This window comes from Aulostomus chinensis, chromosome 9, assembly GCF_037954235.1.
Source record: "Aulostomus chinensis isolate RoL2024-O1b breed Wild chromosome 9, RoL_Achi_v1.0, whole genome shotgun sequence".
In the NCBI taxonomy this organism is placed as follows: domain Eukaryota; kingdom Metazoa; phylum Chordata; class Actinopteri; order Syngnathiformes; family Aulostomidae; genus Aulostomus; species Aulostomus chinensis.
This window is the reverse complement of record NC_141328.1, coordinates 25,151,896-25,174,491: the sequence shown is the minus strand read 5'-3', so window position 1 is coordinate 25,174,491 and position 22,596 is coordinate 25,151,896. Positions and strand designations below refer to the sequence as shown.

The 22,596-nt window shown below is 40.4% G+C and overlaps 1 protein-coding gene across 1 annotated transcript in view; it reads right to left on the bottom strand.

Moving 5' to 3' along the window:
* Positions 1-22,089, bottom strand: part of pex14 (peroxisomal biogenesis factor 14) — a 46,983-nt gene extending 24,894 nt beyond the window's left edge. Inside the window, exons 1-3 of the mRNA XM_086214517.1 lie at positions 21,974-22,089; positions 20,841-20,891; positions 2,890-2,974 (exon numbers count right to left, since the gene is read on the bottom strand). Of these exons, the coding sequence (XP_086070643.1) occupies positions 2,890-2,974; positions 20,841-20,891; positions 21,974-22,009 (172 nt within the window). The 5' untranslated portion in view covers positions 22,010-22,089. The remainder of the gene's footprint in view (positions 1-2,889; positions 2,975-20,840; positions 20,892-21,973) is intronic.
* Positions 22,090-22,596: the final 507 nt, after the last annotated feature.

Genomic DNA, 22,596 nt, shown 5'->3' with positions numbered 1-22,596 from the left:
GTTGTTGACTTTGTCCTGAGAATTTGATTTTTGTGGTAATTATGTGTGTAACTGCTAATTGTCTGGGTTAAATTGTGGTGCCAAAGCGGGCCTTGACGTTCTTTCCACGCTTTTGGTGCATCTGTTAATTGTAGACGACATAGATGGTACAATTCCCTAAATGAGACGGTGGCACATTATATTTCACTCAAACACAATAAAATTTACTTGATCTTGGCAAGGAACAACTAAAGCAAAATTGCTTCAAGATGGCAGTAAGACCTTAAAAGCAATTCATTTCCCTACTCCTCTGCAAAGGACAGAAATCAAATCTCTGGTTTATATCTTTATAAGTGGAGGGAAGTAAAGTTTCAATATTTCAGCCAGTTCATTCAACAAGGACTCAAGAAGGGCAGCTACAAATACTAGACTGCATAATTGCCAATTCATACCCCGAAATTGACAGTTGAAGGAAAACAGAAAATTATATTTTTCAATGAATATTGAAATAAACCACGCTATTAAGATCACTTTGAAAAAGAAGGAGATGTAACCACAGAGGCATCCTTCAGTGCAGATTAGGGCACAAATGTGCAGTGAAATAATATGCGGTAGCAAGATTATTGTGTAAAGATTCTGCAACATGCAATCAAAGTGGGCCCTATTTTCCCCTTCATCAGCTGTCCAGCGTAAATACTGGCAGCAAGAGGAATCCAATTTAAATTCCACTCTACTGGGAGATGGTATTGTTTCATTTTATGTGTGCTTTGACATTTCTGGCTGTTAATATAAAGTAAAATCCAGAGGTATTTACATAAATATGACATTAAACTGTATTAGAAATTAAGACGGGCACATTTGCTGTGGTGACTGCGGGAGGAGGAGGATGATTGAGTTTCTAGGTCAAATGGTTGAGAGGACAACACAGACTGGGAACAGAGACGGGGCAACTGATAGTATTGGCCCACTGCTGTGTGTATGTTTTTTTTGTTAATATATGAGTGTATTAACTGAAAGATGTTTTGAGATATTGTGTTTGTGGCACTGCGTCTCAGTAACTATTTCAACTGCGGTAATCAAATAAAACTTAACATGCCTTTTCAAAGTGGCTTAAACGGGATTCCCATCATTTTTGGTCACTGCTGCCAACCTCCAAAATTTATTTCTGGACAATCTTATTAACTTTGAAGGATGTGCTTCATATAGAAGTCAAACTGTTCATCAAAATGGTCTGTTTAATTGAAGAAATGCGTGTTTTGAATGTTTTCATATTATACAAAACCTTTAAGGTCCCTTACAAGTCTTGATGGATTCCGAGCGCCGTGATGTTTTATTGTTCACCGGTGAGCGGAGAGGCCAGATGAATCATGGTGCAAGGATGACTACGCTACATCTGCCTTTGCGGGAAACCGGCCATGTTTAGTTGTTTTACAGTATCAAAGGTGGAGCTGGAAACAGCCTTTTCCTGACACACAAACAAAAATAGCCCTGTACGTATTAGAGGGAGGTAGAACAGACAAAACAGAAAACAATATTAATATTGTATAAAAATCAATACTGATATAAGTATGGGGTTGTAGTAAGTACTTTCCTGAAACAAATCAAGAAATCTTAAGCATGGATGCATTGGATTTTGAAGTGTTTGTTATACATTATTGCACATGTCAAGAGTTATCCTATGAATATTACAGAGCGCTACTCAAACATACTTAGTGTTTCATTGCTCTTCTTTCTCTCATCTTTACCATCTCTCTCCCTGAGATCAATGCCCTCATGCAAATTGAGGGTTCTTGTTTAGGTCTACTACGGAACCAACTTTCCAAAATAAATCTGCATTAAAGCATCATACATATTTCATGGACATAAAGTGCAGTAAGAGCAGACCATTTTCAATAGCACCAGGGAGTTTAAAACAAAGCCCACAATGTAAGAGGAAAATGTGGTACGGTATGACATCACTGGGTATCGACGAAGCGTTATTATATTTAAGATTAGCGACAGAAGATTATACACACGCTTTAGTTGTCAATAATCAGAGACAAAGAAAATGTCAAAAGATATCAAGAGTCATTAGAGCCACATGAGATGTGTGTACGAGCAGCCGGCAGCCATGGATTTGGTCTCAGGTTACCTTCCCCAGTCATGGAGCTTTTAGGCTCACTTTTCACTGTTTGGCTACTCTAGAGCTGAAGGCAGAGTCCCTCAGCACTGCACTGGTCTGTGCCAGTACCCCCCCAAACACACAACTGTTTACTTTTTAAACCAACAACTTTAGAGTTTATCTGAGGTAAAGCTACATTGTAGATAGTGTTTTCTCCATGGCCTAACACTGTCAAATTTACATGGCTGCACTACATTAAATTAACTTCAATGTGTTCAAAGCAATAACCCTTTTTTTTCCCACGGTTTAATGCAAAAGCATTACTGTACCATGTGTCAAAAGTAATCTCAATGAACTGCAAAGAAACAGGAGCGAGCAAACCTCTGCTCCATCCCAGCTTAGAAAACCTCCACATGTCACGCCTCAAATTTACAATAACAGTTAAATTAAGTAAAAGGGTTAAAATGCTGGAAGGCAATATTGATAATTCCATTGAAATGCAGAGGGAGTTAGTCAATATTAATTTTCCTGAACCCAAAGGAGCATCCCAACTGGTGTGTCATTTACTCACAGGGCCTGAATCATGCACTCTGAAGCTAAATCGACCCCTGTTAGATCCCCTGGGGCAAAGAGCTACGACCATAACCTTTGACCCTGACAGACCAATTTTACACAAAAAAAGCCACTGTGTGCATCTCTGGCCTGCAGCACTCTGTAAACAAACACATACAGATCAGAACCCCCCCCCCCCCCCCCAAAAAAAACAACCAAAAAAACAGTTTTTAAATTTCGATCTCTTGGTCTCTTACCTTTTTTCTTCAAAAAGGCTTTTCTGGTGGCCAAGGGACTCTGACGTACTTTCTGGTTCTGTAGAAATTTTACAGCAGTGGTGATCTGGGAGAAGACAAATGTGTGATATCATTCTTTATAATAACATAATGTGAGAGGGAGATAATGGGGTCTGCAGGAAAAAAAAAAAAGAAAAAAAAGTGATGCTTTCAACAGTACAACCGACAGTCTGGACCTTTAAGAGAAAGGTTGGTTATAAATCCAGACAAAAAAAAATAAATGGATGGATTTTATCTGATTGTTACATTTAAGCGCCCACAGCCAGCAGTGAAGAGAAAGACCAACTGACCACTTTCAAGCTAAATGTGGAGAATGACCAAATCAGCAGTTATAGAATTAGCCCATCAAGAGTGCTGGACAAATGGAGTATGGAGCTTAATTTGCTATTACCCTCTTAAAGACAAACTTCCACTCTTAAGTGCGCAGTGAAAGAAAATCTATACTTAATGCAGAGGTGATCATTTGTATCTAATAACTCGCGAATCCTAGGCTGAAAACTTCTGTAATTCTTCCAGTTAAAAACGTGCCATGATCAAATCACCCAGCACGAATGTTCTAATGACTTGAAACGTTAATGCACTAGAACGTTAAATGGCATCAGAACATAAGAAGTTTTAAGTGCACTGCTTTCATCGATTCTATTATGTTTTCCTTCGAGATGCACCTTAATTTTCCACCCTAGTATGCATTTCCAAGAATTGGAGGGAGGGAAAAAAATAAAGTTCCTCAAATGGCATTAAAACATAAATTTGAAGTGGGCGCCATGAAGAGGCGCCTCCTAAAATAGATAAACATGTAAGAACAGAGGGAAAGGGGGAAACACACCGGAGGGGAGGTTTGGATGACTTATTATCGCACCTGTGGTCCCCGTGATTCAATTGTAAAAGTCATCCCTCTAATAGGTTGAAAGGTTTTGATTACTCTTCTTTTCTCTTAGTGTTGAAAGATACAAAGTGATTGAGCGCTCTTGCCAGTGGTAATTCATTTTGGGTAATGCATTGCATATACTAAAACCCATTTCAATCCAAAAGAATTGCAGTTTAAACTTCCAATGGGTGGGTGTGGCAGGGGAGCTGTGTAGAGAGCTACATTTCTGTGACAAACACAGGAGGATCAGGGGAAAGGCAACTTCAGGGAACTTGACTTTTCAAGTGCATGAAGACTGGGATTAGGGTAAAGAGCAGGTAACAGGAAACGAAAACACCTCAAACTATCCACAGAGTACAAAATTATCAACTCTAACATGCACTGAAACTTCCAGATGTGAATTTTATCAAAGTGTAGCAGATTCCTCCCAGGAGATGCAGGCAGAATGCTTTTAGTAATCTACTAATCTACACTTCCACTGTGACACAAGCATGACCTTGATGTACACAAGGGGTACAGAATTTCCTGCATCTCTATATGCTGAGGGCTTATTAAAGTCAGTCACCCGGAACCTTCATTGTGACAAGCAGATTAAACCATTTGCATGGTGTACCCCCCCAACCCATGTACTGGGAAAAAGGATACAGTCAAAACAGAGAGGAAAAAAATATTCATTTGATAACAAGACCAGATCATTCTGATCTTGGCAAAGCTCTCATTGGTCAAGTAAGTGAGCAAACAAAACGACTTGGAGTGAAGGCAGATAGCAGAGATAATAAGCCCACTAAAATCTAATAGTCTGCTATTTATTCCAGTAAATAAGAGACGGATGTAGGCATGTGAGAGGATGAGAGGTGAGCAAACCTTGTTTACGCTCCCTCAACATCGCAACGGTATAATATTGACCAAAAAAAATTGTGATGTTGTTAATAGACATACAAGTAAGCACAACATCTTAGTAAGGAGCATAGTAAGCTCAGCGGGAAACTAATGAGGCACGTGTCCATTTGGTTGGAGGTAAATCTTCAGGGAAAGGAAAAGTGCACTTCTTAGCTGATGACATAGAAGCTTTGCACAAGTTCCACCCAGACATCTAAATCAATTATAACCACATTGCACAGATTTCAGTCTTGTCTTGTTATTGACTTATAGATCATCTCAGTTATAGTGTTGGATGGCACACAACCGGGCTTTTAGGCGGGTAAGATGGATAAACAGATCAAGGCAGATTTGGGCTAGCGCTATAAATTAAAGAAAAAATTAGGTGCCTTTTGTTCGAATCAGAAAACTAGCGAATCCTTTTTTTGGTTAAAACAGTAACTAGGCTCTTCTGTAAAGCTCCACATGCTAATGCACCGAAGTGCTCCATGTTAAGAACAATAATCTTTACAAACCAGATAACCAATGAAGTGTCGGGTAAAGCTGAAAAAGAGGCAAAAACTCAATCATAGGAAGAGATAACATTAACCAACACACTTAAAGGGAGTGAAGTTGATGAGCGGACAATATTACATCAGCGTTATTGAGTTTGAATTGGACAAGACTTTGCACTGCACATCTGAAAATTACAACCGTGATGCCTTTGACTTGTGAGAAATGAGAACGAAATCCATTTACGTTCGAACCGCATGGTCGGACACCTTGAGGGAACCCATGTAACCAGTTGTATATTTTAGCTATACCTGGTAGCAGCACTTAACTAGAGCATGTATGGATATTCGGGAGTTATGTTATTTAAGGTTTCAGGATATGAGCAACTAGGGAATTCAGGATGACTATATTGAGCCTGTACTGCACCGTCTTTTGTTTCTTTTGCCTGGGTATATTCAGTTTTAGGAGTTTAAAATGCTTCTGGGTAAATAAAGTGAAGACAATGTTTGTATCACAGGAGAAAAAAAAGGAAAAGTTTTAAAGTCGATCTGGGGCTTAAAATTCCGTAATGGCACAGATCCGATATCTAATAATATAATGATATAAGGGTTTTTATTTGTTAATATAAAGCTAATCAAATACAGATCTCCTTCAAGCGGTTGTTCCCCCAAAAATGAAAATTCAGTGGCGGTCCCTGCTCCCTGCCGCCTGCAGCTCCCAGCCGTGATGCCTTGATTCTAGTGAGGCTAAAAACATGGTGGCAGCCATCTTTTTCCAACCAACTTGGCATATCGAGGCTTCAAGACACTTGGCTTACTTCAGATGAGCAGCGTGGAGGAATTCTATGATTTTTTTAATGTATTTTTTGTATGTTCACTTCAGTTGTTTTAATTGATTACCGCAACAGCTTTCCTTGTGAAATTCCAGCAGTGGTTTTTAGTCTTACAAAAACTGATGCGTGCATTCTCTTTTTTTTTTCTCTTTTTTTTTTTTGATGAACTAAATCTCAGCTGGCTGTTGTGATCCGCTCCTGCACACCACCTCCGGAGCAACATTTCATTCACATATACAAGTGAAATTTACAGTGTGAATGACAATAATAACATAAACTTCTTCTCTACAGTTAATCATTATTTTCCTGTCAAATTTGAACTCTTCTCGATAATTCAATCCAGCAGACAATCTTGGTCTTTATCAGTATGTTGTGGAGAGGTTAGATAGCAACTCGGTAAAAGTTCTAATCTGGGGTCCGCTCACAAACTAGAATTTGGGCAGGAGGTGCAATGGAAGGGTTAAGAAGGAAATCATTAGCAAGTAAAGGTTTCAGTCTCAGTGTGAATCAATTCATTCCAAATTGCCCCGGCCTGTACATTTGTGGAGAAGTACCCCTGATATAATAACAGAGCAATAGACATGAACAAAAATTGCGTTAGGCTGGTCTCAGGTTCCCCTCCAACCCCCCCACCCCAAATACATTTTTGAAGGACCATAAGTGAGAGAAAGAGAGAGACAGCAAAAAATGAAGCTCTATATTAATTTGGCGCTTTCATGGATGATTTGCTATCAGAAGCAGCTGTCTTAAATGACTTAACCCAATACCTTCCTGATATAAGAGCCCTGCAAAAAGGAATGAAGTTTTAATACAATTATTGTATTTCCTGTAGTCGCCTGACTGCTTGATGCAGCCAACAGTGCTTTTTAATCTTTTTAAAAGAGCAGCTTTAAATGCCCTTCTAATTGTGACACTGTTCCCGCCTTAATATGACCTTTAGTGGAGGAAGCAAAGGCCTCATGGGAGCAGCTATAGGGAATTATTGACCCTGAGAGGTATCAGGAAGTGAGGTGCGGACTCGACCATTTAGCTGAGGTTAACATCCACAATTATTAAGACACTGCAGGCTACATCAGCAGTGAGATGAACCATTCAGACAATGACAAAAGTTACATTTTCTCTCCTTTGAGGTAAAAAAATAATGACAAAAATTACGTGAGATATTACAACTGAAAATTCTTTGTGAAAACTCAACATCAGCATCAGTAAAATCTGAAATGTGAGTTTTGTTTTCCTCAGCACGACGCAATCGACTTCTGCATCTGTTGAAAACAGCTATGCAAGTAAAAGGGTAAATACACTCGCTTGGGTTTCCGTGTCGTCTACTCTCAGAATGCGGTCAGTCTTCATCGAATGATCCTAACTTTTGAAATTTAAAGGTCAGAGTCAACATTTCAACAGATGAAACGGGTCATGGAAAAGTTAATTGACATTTTCTTAGCAAAGGGTTTAAAAATAACATACAGCACTGTATCAGTGTCAGAGCCATGGGCAAGGCTGCAATCATGACATCAAACGCGGATTATGCAATTTTTGTAAAGGGGGGGGGGGTGGGGGGTGGACGGAAATCAAGCTCTTTTCAAGACTGCGCGTACAGGCCAAACTTTCCATTCAGCAGCGTTTCCCTATCAGCGCCGTGTCATCACAAACATGGAAAAGTTGAGTAGGTTCAGTGGTAAGAAACACCGGGGGGCTTAAGCACATCGGATCCATCAAGCACCATCAAACTGTAAAACTGCAAGGACAGATAATGATACAGATACACACCGGAACCGATGTGACGTCGAACACGTAAATGTAAAAAAAATGACATTTTAAAACTGCATGCTGCCAATTTATTATGCACTAGACTGGATCAAGTTACATACCTGCAAACAAAACTGGGTCAAAAAGGGTGTGATTCACTTTCTACCAAACTCCAGAAAGAAGAAAAGCACACATGACTGCTCTGAAGTATTCTAACACAGCATGAAGAAAGAGGAGAAGTGTTTTTAAAGAAAAAACAAAAAACAGCAAAGCAAGAAAGCTGTGGCATATCTCTTTAATTCAGAGATCTAAACCTGAAGAGAAACATGTGGCATCCAGCCAAATCAAAACTCGCTTGAGAGATACAGTATAAAGCAGAGTCTGACATTTCTTAATGTGCAACTGTCAGTCGTGCTGCCTGGGGTTGCCCTTGCTAAACTAGCGAGACAGATGACTGTTTAGATAAGGACATCCCCAGCGGGGCCCTGAGAGCCCAGAGAGTCTCGATGAATAAAGAGCAGCGACTCTATCAGTGACACCTCACTTTCACCCACTTTGGACAAAAATACTTATATAGCCCACAAATTCCTTTTAATTCAGGTAAAAGGCCCAAACCATGAGTCTGGAGCAGCTTTGAGAGATGAGGGTCATCAGAGATTAACCCATGGCACTTTAGCAGTGGGGGTGCAAGCGAGGAGTCGCCGTGGAGCACAACAAACTACTTAGCCACCACAAAACATTCCAGCCCCTTCTCAGCTGCAATCCAGTAATGGATACTTCCTCAGCTCCTCGATTGGTCAAAATGTTTTCATACAATAATTTAATTCAGAAACACATTTACAAAGCAGGAGTAATCAATTTTAATTAGTTGATTTTTTTTTTCATTCGCATAAAATGTAATGTACTGCCATCGATCTCTTTTGTTCTTTAATGCAGTGCCTCTTCCCTGTAATTCGAAGCTTTTCTTTCCCTTTTTTTTTTTTTTTTTTTTCCACAGTCAATGATGGCATTCTGTGACAAACAGGACCATGTGCTTTTCAGTGTGGGGAACTGACGTTCCCAAACAGTGGTCACAATGTAACTTTAGACCAGCGGAATGTGCCACAAAATGCTGCAATAATCTGGTTTATACACGTGTTACATATGGAAAGTTTTACTAAGAATCAGAAATGAATCATAACTGCATTTATATAAGATTACAGCACTTAAATGTCCTTCTTCTCAGTGTTGGTTGGTAAATTCAGTATTTTTAACATGAGAATAATGAAGAATTTTAATCATTTAGTTTTTGAAAATCAGTGTGTATCATTTTGGGAATGAACAAAATTAAAAAGAGAGATGTTAGAAAGCATCTCTGTGTGCCTTTAAATATGACAGATAACCAAAAAAAAAGACTTAACACAATCTGTTAGAATTTGTGGAATGTAATAAATGTTACTTGGATTATAAATGTGCTGCATACAGGAGTATTTGTTCAAAACTTGTTCTACTCAGTAATTTTCCACAATCAGATTAATTAACACCAATTTTAAAATGAACAAAAACAGCTCTCAGGTCAATAAAAGCAGGTATTTTATTGTTCGGAGACAATAAAGTGAACTGCTTGATTTATATGAAAGTTGTGTGGCGAACAGAAGGGTAAACAAAGGCACAAAGGCTTTTCTTAAAACTGCCACTGCCCTGTGTGTTGTCCTTCATATCATCAAGGCCCGCCGGCCTTTCACATTCAATTAGTTGATTGAGGCAAAATGCAAGCGGCACCAGCAGCAAACAACGTGAAGCTTGTGTCCAAGCGACACACCACAGAAGTTGTGTTGTGGTGTCAGGAGAAGAGCCGCCTCCATCACAAGCAACTTACAGTGACAAGCCTATCCTCTTCTGTTGATCCAAACTACTCCTCTCATCGAGGCAACAGACGCACACACGCGCATACACACACACACACACACACGCACCAAAGCAACTTGAAGTGAACCACTGCAGAAGACATATAAAGCGTAGCGCTGGGGTGAGGATGCAGCAAGTTGGCATCGGTTGTGTGAGCTGTCCTGTCTGCCTGCCAAATTGACTAATAAAACTAGAATGGAGAGGCCAGTGACAATAGAGAGAGGCGTACTTTTATTGATCAAATTATTACTTCCTGGGTACACACCGGATGAGAGTATGCTCACAAAGACAAGCAGACAGATTGTGACATTCCACTGACATTATAATCACACGTCAACCCTTCTCCAGTCAAAAGGCTGAACGCACTAATCGTGCGTCTTGGATCAGCAATTTCATGGTCTTCAAAGGGGGCCAGGAATTGGTGGCATGACCCCCCACACAGGGTGAGACCCCTCTTTCCTCTGAGTGCCCCAGAGAGTAGAGCAAAAAGGAGAGGGGAAGTATGAGGTTAAGAGAGACACATGAAGCCAGCAAAGGAACCAGAGAAGATTAACATCGCCATCTACTGGTTAGGGGTGGTACAAGTCGAGTCAAAAGGGGAGAGGAGAGCTTGGCAGTTTACCCTTGCGGCCTGTCTTTCACTGAGACCTGTCAGAAACATTTAGACACACTTGCCAAGACAATGGGCCACACATCCACAGCGGCGGAAAAGTCAGAATGAAATCACCATCAAATGAGGGGGGAAACTTAAGGCAGAGGAGCTTCGTTTGGTTTCAGAGAAAGAGAGCAGACAAAGTCTGTTCCTGATCACACTAAGTGACAAAGAAAAATGCTGGCTAATTCTCCTTTTCTGGAGGCTCTAGCTGCCAGTAAGAATCTAACCTCAAGACTAGGATAAGCATAAATAGAATGTGGTGCTGACAGCATCAGAAAGCAACAATCACCAGGCTCACAGAAGTAGCAGTTCTCTTTCTTCTCATTCACTCCCACGCCCGAGAGTGGCTGAAGACGACAGCTCGTCAGATCGAATAATAATTCTTCATTTCAACCTTTCTAATCTGAACTAGTGAGGCTACACACTGAAGCCCGGCCCATCTATCTGACATCGACTTTCCACAGATATATTGGTATCAGTGGATCTGTTGGCTGAAGGGCACAAATATGAAAACTTTTCACATGAATATATGTATATATGTGCACATATACATATATACACACACACACACACAAACACACTACATGATTAGTTTGTTTTATATGTCCTGACAACTTCTCTACTATGACAGTTTAAATGATGCAAACATGTACGTCAATGAGGTAATCCCTAAACTGAGCCATTGTGCATAACGTACCTTTATTCTTACTTCCAGCGCATTTTGCTGAAAGTACTTCAACATTTCCTGTAAAAGACATGCTGCTGATCGGGATTTTTACTCGGTTTTGGCATCAGCATCTGTTGGACTCACCATCGCACAGAAGCTTTGACTGTGTACCGTAAAAAGTCATAGTGTGACATTTTCATTTTTACCCGACACTCCTTTTCTGGGAAGATCGGAGAGAATTTTCAGGTTTTGCAGCATGTTTCCCTCATGCAGATTGTCAGACAGCAAACACTCAAAGCGATCATTCAATTCAACAAACACAGGCATATCTTTGAAAACATTTTAATACAGTGTTTCCAAAAGTATTCCCTCGGTGGGAGGGGGGGGGGGGGTGTCAGTAATGAATCTATAGAGAAAGGTCTTACTCTCTTCAGGCTACGATATATTCAGATGGGTTCTAATGGGGGAAAAACATAGGCGTAATCGGATAGAAATGTTTTATGTCACTGCTGCACACAGCCACTCTTTTTTTTTCTGCCAAACAGCAGCAATCTTTAAAAGTTGAGCGTGAATCTGAACTCCACGTCATCTCACATGTTGATGGGGGGGATAATACATGTTTTAGCGAGTCCAAAAGAATGAGGAGAGGAGACAACCCACAGTGAACCACGATAATGTCATACAGGGTGGCGTGTTACAGCAAAGGGGCTGAGTTGGCAAGCAGCTCAGCAGCAGACGCACACCTGTTCTGACATTTTCTGTCGACCTTGACACAGAAAACACATGACAATGCCACTCTGTGCATTTCAAAAGTAGAGGGCATTTGACGAAGACCCTTCACTTTCCCTTTTCTCATCCCCACGATACCTAAAACCACTTTCTGCGCAGTGTGGGAAGGGGACAAAACCATGACGTTGTTCTCAGACAGATAGGAGTAAGTCACACAATGACATACCAGGAAAAACTAGGACATTTAAAGGAGAGGGGAGGGGAAAAAAAGCACAAAAATCTGAGTCATATTTGGGGACAAGGACAAGAGTGTTTCACTGTTTCCACAGGATTGCAGGCCACCAGCACCTCCCTTCAAATCTCAAATTCCACACTTAACACAATCTGGATTGTGGAAAGAACAGAAAGGTCTCAGTCTTTTTTCTCTCTATGAATTCAATCATCTCTTTCACACCAATTCTGCTGAGGTTCATTACAATTATAAGGCGTCCAGCCAAAGCAAAATGCTGTTGCCAGGACAGGCGTGGAGGAAAACAACTGCAATATTCCTGTTAATTACTGCATTAAAAAGAATTTGACCATTTTGACAAATGTGTCAGACAAAGAAGCCGGTCCAGGTGGTGGCTAATTATCGAGTGAGTCAGAGGGTACGGTTGCCTTTTCTCTGTGCCGCTCTCCTGGTCTCCACGTGTGCCACACCTTAATGACAGTTTTAAAGGTATTTTCTTGACAGGAAAACAGACACAGTAAGTGTGGGCATAAGTTTCGTCACACGAACATACTCAGGACTAATGACTAATCACAACACGCGCCAGGTCAGGGGAGGCTTGACAGAAAGTTCTGGAAGCTTTCTCTGGCAGAAAAATATTACAAACACAAGAAAGTAGCTGGTAAAATAGCTACTTGCATTCAGCAAAAAAGCCCTCGAGTTGCAGGTGAGGATAATGTCATGCAGAGACGAGGCGTTGACTAGTTAGCAAGGATCAAGCTTTCATTACAATGCTCAATAAAACATCATCATCAATACAGCTCTGTATCGTTAGGCTAATTAGAGAGCAAGGGGTTTGCTTTAGTTCAGTTTTAAGATGATATATCTGTTTTTTTTCTGTATTTTGTCACTTTCATTTTAGTCGCTACTGTCTCCAGCCGCCCCCCCCCCTCAGATTTCTCAGATAAAGCCACAATCTCAGGGTGCCACACACTGAGAAACTCTGAAATCCCATTAGCATTTTGCTTTCATTATTTTTAATCAAAACCACAAAACTGACACATATTAATTAATATCCATTACCGTTTTTTTTTTTTCTCCAAGAGAAGATGTTGGGTGGGGGTGGGGGGTGGGGGGGGGTTAGCAATTAACGTAACAAAATAATCAAAAAAATTTGTTTCAGAAATCCCTGATAAATGTCATGAGAGGTCCCGTCTAAATGTAAGAAGTGTAATACATTCTTGCTGTCATATTCCATTAAAGTGCTATTACAGTCTTGATAGAACTATTAGTCACTACATTATTAATAACATTAATGTATTTACATTTTTGGTGTACAAGCCAGCTTTCATGCAATAATTTATGAACGGGACTTCAGATATGTTATAACGTTTCCCATCTAGACTCTTTTGTGTTTATTATTGATTGTGAAAACAGTCAAAATTCCATGTCAAAGCCCCCGCACCCCCACCACCGCCCCCTCCCTCGCCCCACCCACCACCCCCTTAATGTATTGGAGTGGGCTGTTTACATTAAAGGCTTGGAATAAAGTGCATTTACATCTGAAGCATAACTTCATAATTTACATTCCAACATTTATTAGAGGTGACAAACGAGCATTTGGTCCACTCGTGCTTTTCCACAATGCAGCACTCACTCAATCCATATAAATTACAGCCGCGCTATGGAGTGCAAGAGCAAATTATTTTATTATATTTATGCATGTATGACTCTATAGGGGGTTACTAAGACAAACAGGGAATTACTTGATTAGGCCAACTGTGGTTAACAAAGAAAAAATATGAGATTGGGGGGGTTGCGCCAATCAAATTTCAGCATTATTTAAGTGTCTAACTTTAATTCAAATAGCTAAAACACACAGATTTTTGTGTTCAGGCTTTAGCTCTAGAAGCACTTTGTCTTCACACAGTGGGTAACCTGCAAACAAAATCTTCCGAGATATTTAAATCTGATGTCCATGTATTCTACAGAGAACAGAGACCTCTTTTTATTCATTGCGGTTCCAATATCTTACCCATAGCTAGAAATACTATTATTTAATTAAAAGAAACTCGCACTAAAAGGCAGTATTATATTACATAATTAGAAAGGGCAGTGTTTTCAGAAGTGTAGTTACAAATGCACTGAGGGGATCCCGGCATTTGAAAAAAAAAAAAAAAAATCTGGCGCTGTAGGGGAGCTTGCCGACAAATTAACAGCTAATAACTTACTGGGAAGCCAGATAAAAGCAGAAAAAAATGTTCCCCAAAGTGTCAATTACAAATAATTTTTCCTCTGATTTCTGTACTTGTGAAAGCATGATATGCTAAAGAGAATTTTAATAGTGTCAAAACTGCAAGGCATTCATTTCTTTGGTTTTGTTTTGTTTTTTTTACATTTTTACACACTGCATTCATTAGGGGGGAGGGGGCAAAGGATTGAGCATCAGCAGCAGAGTTGTGTTTGAATAGTCTCAGCTCTGAAAGCGTTAAGCTTCCACGTGAGAGCACTTACTGGTCAGGATGTGGGGAGACGGGCAGAGGGGTGCAGGGACAGGGGGATATGAAGGGAGGATTCAATCAAATTCAAAGGACATCACAAAAATTAGAAAGATGCTGACAAATCAAAGGGTCTCAGTACCTGAATTACCATAGTCATTTACCTATTAAAGCCAGGATGCTTCCTGTCAATCAAGAGCCATCACATTCTCCATTTGCGGCGGAAAGCTAGCGTAATTGCTTCTCATACTAATCAACACAACTTGTGTAATTATGCCTTGAAAGTGACATTGGAGGCTGAGAGCGATGTGAGCAGTCTTGACAGCGGAGACATCTCGGATTCATCGGGAGATTTCCAACCTCGCTGCAAGGAGACAAGCCACTCTCAGACCAAGTTACTCACTCGAGCAGTTTACAACCATAAACACAAAGAAAAGAGGATAAATCAAGCTGAAGTAATTACAAAGCAGAATAGAGAGTATAAAGGAAGCGCAGCTCAATAAGGCCACTTTCCCAAGTATACTGAGGCAAAATGACTATGCTGTAATTAAACTGGTGTCGTATTTCTATCATTTCTTAAGTAAACATATTATGACAGTTCAGTAAATTGTGGGAGAATAGTAAATTACAGCTCTGTTACCATGTTGTTTACATTAATATGCTCGCTGAGAGGGATATTCTACAAATACATTCTTAAGTATTCATTAAAGTTTATTGAATTCTGCTTAATCACAGACTTAACATATGGTCTCCGAAATGAACTTTGCATAAAACTAGCTTCAACATTCTTCTGAGCACCGGAAAACTAGCCAAACCATATTCCAAGGCTGCATCTGTAACTAGTCACACTGTGGCTCAGCCAGGAAGGTCACAGCGAGGTCAAACTGCCGCACAAATCAAGAAACAAGGTCATGACATGCAACACTACCTACAGAAGATGCGTGTATCATTGACATTGAGTCAAAACAGCATCTTCATTTACAATAAAATTTACTGTAAATTAAAGAACCCTCATTGATCTCATAAAAAATACAAAGACATTATCTCCTGAGCTAGCAGTGCAGATCTAAGTCCAGCTCAGCATATGAGGAATGAACCACAAAATAAATAAAATTTATAAAATGGGTTGGACTCATCTGTGCTCATCATTCTGAAACATGTGGGTGGAACTATCAGGGGGAAAAAAAGTCACCGACATCAAAAAGAAGTCAACTGATAATTCTGGCATACCATTAGGGGAATAAACATAATGATTTAATCTTCAAACAGAAACAAAGATGAGCGATTTATGGCTCATAAAAAGTTCCAACGACAGAAAAACCAAAAATCATTGTCTGTGTCATTCCTTGCTCGGGTCCTCCAAACTTCAACACATGTTGAAATGAAGAAATTCTCTTTTGTGGCCATAAATGAGAAAAACAAGAACAGTAAGTGACACAGAAAACAGAGGCTTTACAGGAAACGCTTGTGTGATTCACCCCCTGCGTTCAACTCTAATGAGTCAAAAAGTGTGACCTGCACTTAAACAAGAAGTCACAGCCAAAAGCTGTAAACTCATTTTCCCCATTCAAGCCAGCAACGTCGGCAGGACCTGGAAGATGTGCTCCGAGCATGCACGATAAATCTGACGTGAAATCATAATCATAAAAGCAATTAGCTGACCCTGCGCCACTCGTCCTTGGACATGACAGTGAGAATTCATACAGAGTCCTCTAAGGAAGCTGGCTGTGGGGTTGAGTGAGGAGGGGGGAAAAAGTGCAACACAGCAACAATAAAATGGAGGGCCCTTCCTGTGTCATTAACCACCGAAACAAGCAGCGTGTGATGCACAATGAGCGTTGCACTGAGAATGAGACAAACGAGAGAGAATTTCAACACGACCACCGAAACAAACTGTAGACAACAGATGCGTCACGAGTACGACTATAGAAAATACAATGGAGGTAGTGCCATGTCATGACTTACTGCCCCCCGCGGGTCTCACGGCTGTTTTCAAATAACACGAAAAAGTTGACGTTAGAGTAACTGGGTGATGATGCTTTTCACACATTCCTCTGGTCTTTGCTGCTGCACAGGTATGTGACAGCTGATCAGATTTATTCAACGTTTCTCTTTGAAGGCGTGGGTTACAACCGGAAAAATCTCTCTCTCTCTCACACACACACACACACACGCACGCTCACACAGAGTAGCATTTCCAACCCAGTAATTACAGAGAGGCCGAACTAGTGGCTGCCACCTAGTGACCGTCTTCTTCAATAATCATGAAATATCTCTATGGCTCATGCCCCCACTCGGACCATAACTCTCCTTTACTGCAGACAGCTCCAATAAAGGATTACAATTACAATTAAAGTAATGAGCAAAGAGGAAAAAAGAAAAATCTCAGAGAAGGTTCCCTTGACTAACTAAATGGTAGCCGAGTTTCTTGACAGAATTGAGTTAACATACAAGAATCATTACTGGCTCCCATTTTTTTATTCTGTCCTAATAATTAATTTGGAGCATGTTGCAAACTGCAAACCTCAAAAATTAAAATAACGGTTTCGAAAAGTGATGAATGTCAAATTAATTGTCATATGAATGGTCAGAGAAGCGATTAACTCTTTTGTTTCTAGCGTTGAAAAAGAAAAAGGGTTCAGAACACAGATAGTGGTTTGGTTTTTTTTGGGGATAGACGACATGTAATTTACTGTAATAAAAACAAACAGGATTGTTTGTTAGAAAGTGTTAAAAACGCATGACGTCCACAAACACATGCTCCACAGGGAAAAAGAGTTCAACGCAAAAAAAATGAGTCAAGACCCCAGAGTAACCTCTGACTTCCTGGTATCACCACTGTGTTACAATTATGTTACACCCACGCGCCAGTGAAGGGAAAAGAGAAGAAAAAAAAATCACTTTTCAAAGCTAACATATGAGGAACATCTGCCTGCCTGCGCCTCGCAGCGCTCAACAGTAAAGCCGTCAGGGAGAGAGAAGTGAAATGATGAGAAAAAGATCCAGAGAGAGACAAAAGGGGACAGAACCAGCGGTAGTGCCTTCATGTTTCTGGCTGTACCGATTACTGTTGGCACATCCTCTGCCAAGCAGCCAGGTCCCCTGCAACTCCTGCACTTAACACACTGTTCCCCCCCACCTCACCCTCTCCCTCTATAGTATGATGGCTGTTGCAGAGGGGCTACGGAAATTTGGAGACTGCTGAGCCAAAACAGATCACTTCAAAGCAGCTTATTTAACGCTTGCTAAATTTTTCATCATAGTCGCTTAATATCCTGGGGAAGGGGAGCTTTTGAAGTTGCTGTGAGACCGGGATGTTCTTACAATTCTTTGTCCCCTCCCATAACCACCCTCCCTCTGCTGTACTAAAACCCCAAAACCTAAACACACACACACACAGTTTACATTACATATGCTCACATCCACACATACTGTAGAGGTGATGTGAATGGGACAGATGCAACATGGATGCTTGCACAAACACTTTTCCAACTGCGACCTTTGGTTTATTTTCAATGTTTTTAGAAACAAAACAGAGGGAATCAGGTAGCCAAACGATTTTGAACCCTACAGAGGGGTTGGCGCTCACGTACACCCAGATCCCTCACGTCACACACGCACGCACGCGCGCACACACACACTCACTCACACACACACACACACACACACACACACACACACACACACAAAAAGATTCTTGTTGATTTGTTTTACCCTTTTATGTGATGGAAATTAACAGGAGGAAAAAACATTTCTTCAACTTAGCCTGACACATTAAGGTTTCAGCTTATTGGGATGCTAATTATGAGCAGCTCAAAAAGCACAATATAACATTCAACATTTTGTTTTTGACTTAATAATTAGGTGGAAGAATCAAAGAAGAAAAATCACCAGTAATCTGGAAAAGATTGTATTTATTTGAAACTGGACAGTGTACATTAATGAACATTCAAATACACGTAAATGTACCAGGATTAACCAATAAGCTCTTTTTCATCAGCAGCCCTTCGCTTGATGTTGTTAACGCATCCTAGAATACAACAACATAATTTTTACAATAGTAGAGAACAAACCAGGATAATATAGTTTGTTCTTGTTGTTTTATATCACAGACCTGTCCAATAAAGTTGAAATAATTGTTTTAACTATATTGGAACTTTTTAATCTACTCTCACAAAACATCTTGTGTAATTTGCCTGATCATGTGGTTTAAGAGGCTGGTCCATACGTATATAATTACGGTTTTGTTTGGGTGGATTGCTGATGAGGAGATGAGAGGTGAGCACGGGGTGTCCCTGCAGGGAGGAAGCACGAAGAGATCGGCAGGGGACACGGCCACAGCACCGATGAGTGGAAGGTGGGAGGAGGGTAGACAGAGATGAAGCAAGCAGAGAGCAAAGAGCAATGCCAGAGGCAAGAGCAGCGGCTGGCAGCGACTGGTACACCAGTCAATCACGCAACACACACTCACATGGTCTCTCCTCTCATTCTTTCTTAACTGCAGGTTCAGACTGGGCCCTCTGGCATGGATGGTGGCCGTTGCAGTGGTAGTGGCCCCTGAGCTGGGCCCTCTTACCACAGAGGAGGACCCACACCAGCAGTGTGCCAGGGCCTGCTGATCAGGGCGAGGTGAGTCAGAACCTCTTAACATGACTGGTGTCCCCAGCCTGACACACTGGCTTGTCTGACATGCACATGTGCACAGAAATGCTATACAAACGTGTGTGCTTGCTTGCCCTCTCTCTCCCCCTCTCTCTCTCTCTCTCTCTCTGTGTGCCCTCCCAACCCTGCCAGCACTCCCTTTCCTCTCATCCAGATAAAATCCTTTCAGACACAAATTTCAATTATTCACCTCATCCAAATAATGCCATGTGACAAGAATTATCCCTACTGTAATAATCCACTTAACTGGGAAAGAGCAGCTCATCAAAAAGAGAAAGGAGAAAAGGGGTTGGAAGTAAGGGTGGCGGGGGGGGTGGAGGGCGGTTGTCAACCAGTCTCGAATCAGGACCCTCATAACAAGAATTTCTTCCCTTTTTTGAGAAGGCAGTCTTGAAGCGCACTGGGATGATGAAATTGAAGTAAATTGAAAGAAAGCCTGGGAGAATGCTCCCACAATCAATAACCCCAGGATTAAATTAGCCTTGGCATGAAGGGATGATGGGGGGGGGGGGGGGGTGAAGAGTGAATGGTAGTGAATGACATTGAGACATGTTGGCTGAACAATACAGCACTCTTCTAACCTGGATGCAGTGCCCATACAAGGACAGCGAGTGTATATGTGATGTGTTCCATCCCACTAAGCAACGAGACGTTCCCGCTTACAATCGTTGTCATCACTTGGGCTGAGGCAGTTCTTATGAACACTTTACACACTATTGTCATTAAATGCTGCTGGCGTTGCATTTACAAATTGATCTACTTATCAGGACGGTTTGTATAGTGAAGGCTACCTGAATAATGAAGACATTGTTCTTCACTTATCTAAAACTCACATGCTCTTAACTGCATGCAGTAAAAACAGTTGAAAAAAAATTGTTCCCAACAGATTTTCTTCGATAAAAGTTCCGCTACGATGTAGCTGAGAGTCAAGTATTCTTTCACTGCAGAGTGAGACTTTATAAATGTGACAGGGAACTTTCTTTGAAAGTAATAATTAAAGCTTGAGGTGGAATGGAGAATGACTGAGTGACAATGACAGTCTAGAGTTGAAAAATGTTGAATTGTTTTCTGCTTTACTATCAGAAAACCCTTTGAAATCTTTCTGAACCATTTGTGGTACAATAATCAGATTGAAAATAACAATGTTCCAAACAAGACCCAGGCATATGATCAAGGCACTTATGGAAATCACGCCTGAACCAAAGTAAAAATCTATATTCTTTTGACTGTCCAAAGACTTGAGGTACGCTCTCATTATACTCTTCTGGATGGCAGAGTGATACTTAAGTGACTGGCTGTTAATTGGAAGCCTTTAACACTTCATCTATTTGGATAATACGTAACCATCTGATTAGCCAAAGAAATTAAGTTTGTTGATTAAAAGATGAAAACAAATAGCTTGATCGTTAAAAGCAAGCCCAATGTTCCTCAACTCTTCATCAAAAACCACCGAGAGCAGATTTTTAAATTCTTAGCAAACAAGACAGCATCGGAATTCACTGGTTAGCACTCAATCAGGGCAAAATGATCTGTTTAGTCTTTTAAAAGTTATACTCTGGGGCATTCATGGTACATGGTTGAGAATCATGACATGCAGCATATTAAATCTATCTGAAAATTATTCAAATCGTTTATGAAAATGTATTCATCAAATCCCAGTTTTCTTGCTTACATGAGATTAAATTAAATAGGACTGCTTATATCAAATAGACATATTTAAATTATTTGGTGATTCTGGTCCTCTTTGCCTTATCAGTCAAGTGTGTAGTATTAAATACTGAGTACTTACCAGGGCTTCTCTGGGGGGAGCTGCTGCATCATCCCCAGTTGGAAAGGCAGGCTGAGGAGATAAACAAACATTTGTATTAGAGCGCCATCTACTGGAAAACAGTGGCTGTGCATGTGTGATAGATATAGTAAGATAAGATTTAATGCTAGTGCAACAACTTAAGTGAAAATGGTGGGAATATGACTATCTTAAAATATTTGAAAAGCCTACCAAACTTGTACATCTCCCAATGAAATTCCCTGACACTCAATGTCATTGAAATGTCATTGAATGTCATAAAATCCCTTGGATAATTCAGTGACTGAACATGCATTGGTGAGGTACAAGAAGAGATTCAAATCAGTCATGAGCATCACATTTATCAACGCTCCCTTTGCCCTGTATACTGTTGTGTAATGGTGGAAATGGAACGATCTGGCTGACCTCTGCCTAAAGGGGTCTAAAAGTGTTTGTTTACTACGCATTAATAACTGATTACACTGGTGTATTAGCATGCATGAAGCTGCTAATGCAGACTCAACTCAATTTCTCTCCCTACTTTTCATTGGCCTATAGATTCCATAACATAAATCTCATAAATCTAAATCTCTTCCTCCCACCGTTTCAGTTCTCCACGTGTATCGTTTATCATGCACATCAACTGCTTGTTTGCCATAAGAATTTACAGAGCCAGTAACGACCGTGAAATACAAGCGTACACAGGCGAAATATTGTGTGACAAAATATCCCGTAACATTTCACGCGATAGCCAATGCATTGTGTCAGCAACTTAAACCAGTACAAAGTTAGCTAGTGTTGTTTGGCTAACAGTGACCGGCTCAGAAGACAGGGCCACGGAGTAGAAAGTACATAAATCTCATAAATGATAAACCACATTCATTTAGGCAATACGTGGTAACTTCAAATTACAAAAGACACGCCCCGAATCTTTATTACTCTAAACTTTTGCTACGTCTCAAGAGATGGTTAACATGCTAACTAGCAACCATGCTAACCTCCAAAGGCTTGATACTAGCTAAGTGACGGAGGTTTTGACATCTAGCGAACTATAAACTCATCGTAGACGAGAGTACAAGACTGCACGGTCATGTTTGCACATGTACAAGTAATTGTCACAGCTTCAAAATGTTGACCTGTGTTGGTGAATCAGACTGGTCAGTGGATGCCATCTTCCTGTGCCTCGGTAGCTTAGATTACAGGCTGCTCGATTAGATCAAGCTCGATTATTTTCTCTGGATATCAGAGTGCAGTTTACTGTAATGTGGAGTCCACATGCAGGTAGGCTAGTCCCTTACTATGGAAAAGAGGCGTGTCTCGTTTGTGTAGTCTATTAATAATTTCTGGTGTCCATTTGGAGTCACTTGGTAACATGACATGGAAAAAGATTATTTTTAGAATGAAAAGAAAATACAGATACAATAGAAGAGGCAGAAAAAAGCAAATTATTTCAGTTTTAATGTGTTCGGTCTGGTAATATTATCTCGTGTTGATCTGGAGACGCATGGAGGACTTCAAAAAGAAAAAGTGAAGTAAAACTTTTTTTTAAAAGGTGTGTTTTATTTGTCCATTCTAGTAATAACATCTGGTATTGACTTTAAGCCACATGGTCACTTGATATGACAGCTATGAAAAAGAAAAAATATTTTTCATATGAAATAGAAGAGACAGTAAGAAGTAAGTAAGTAAGTTTTATTCATTTATTGTATTTTGATATTATATCTGGCATTGACTGGAAACACCAGGTCACATGACATGG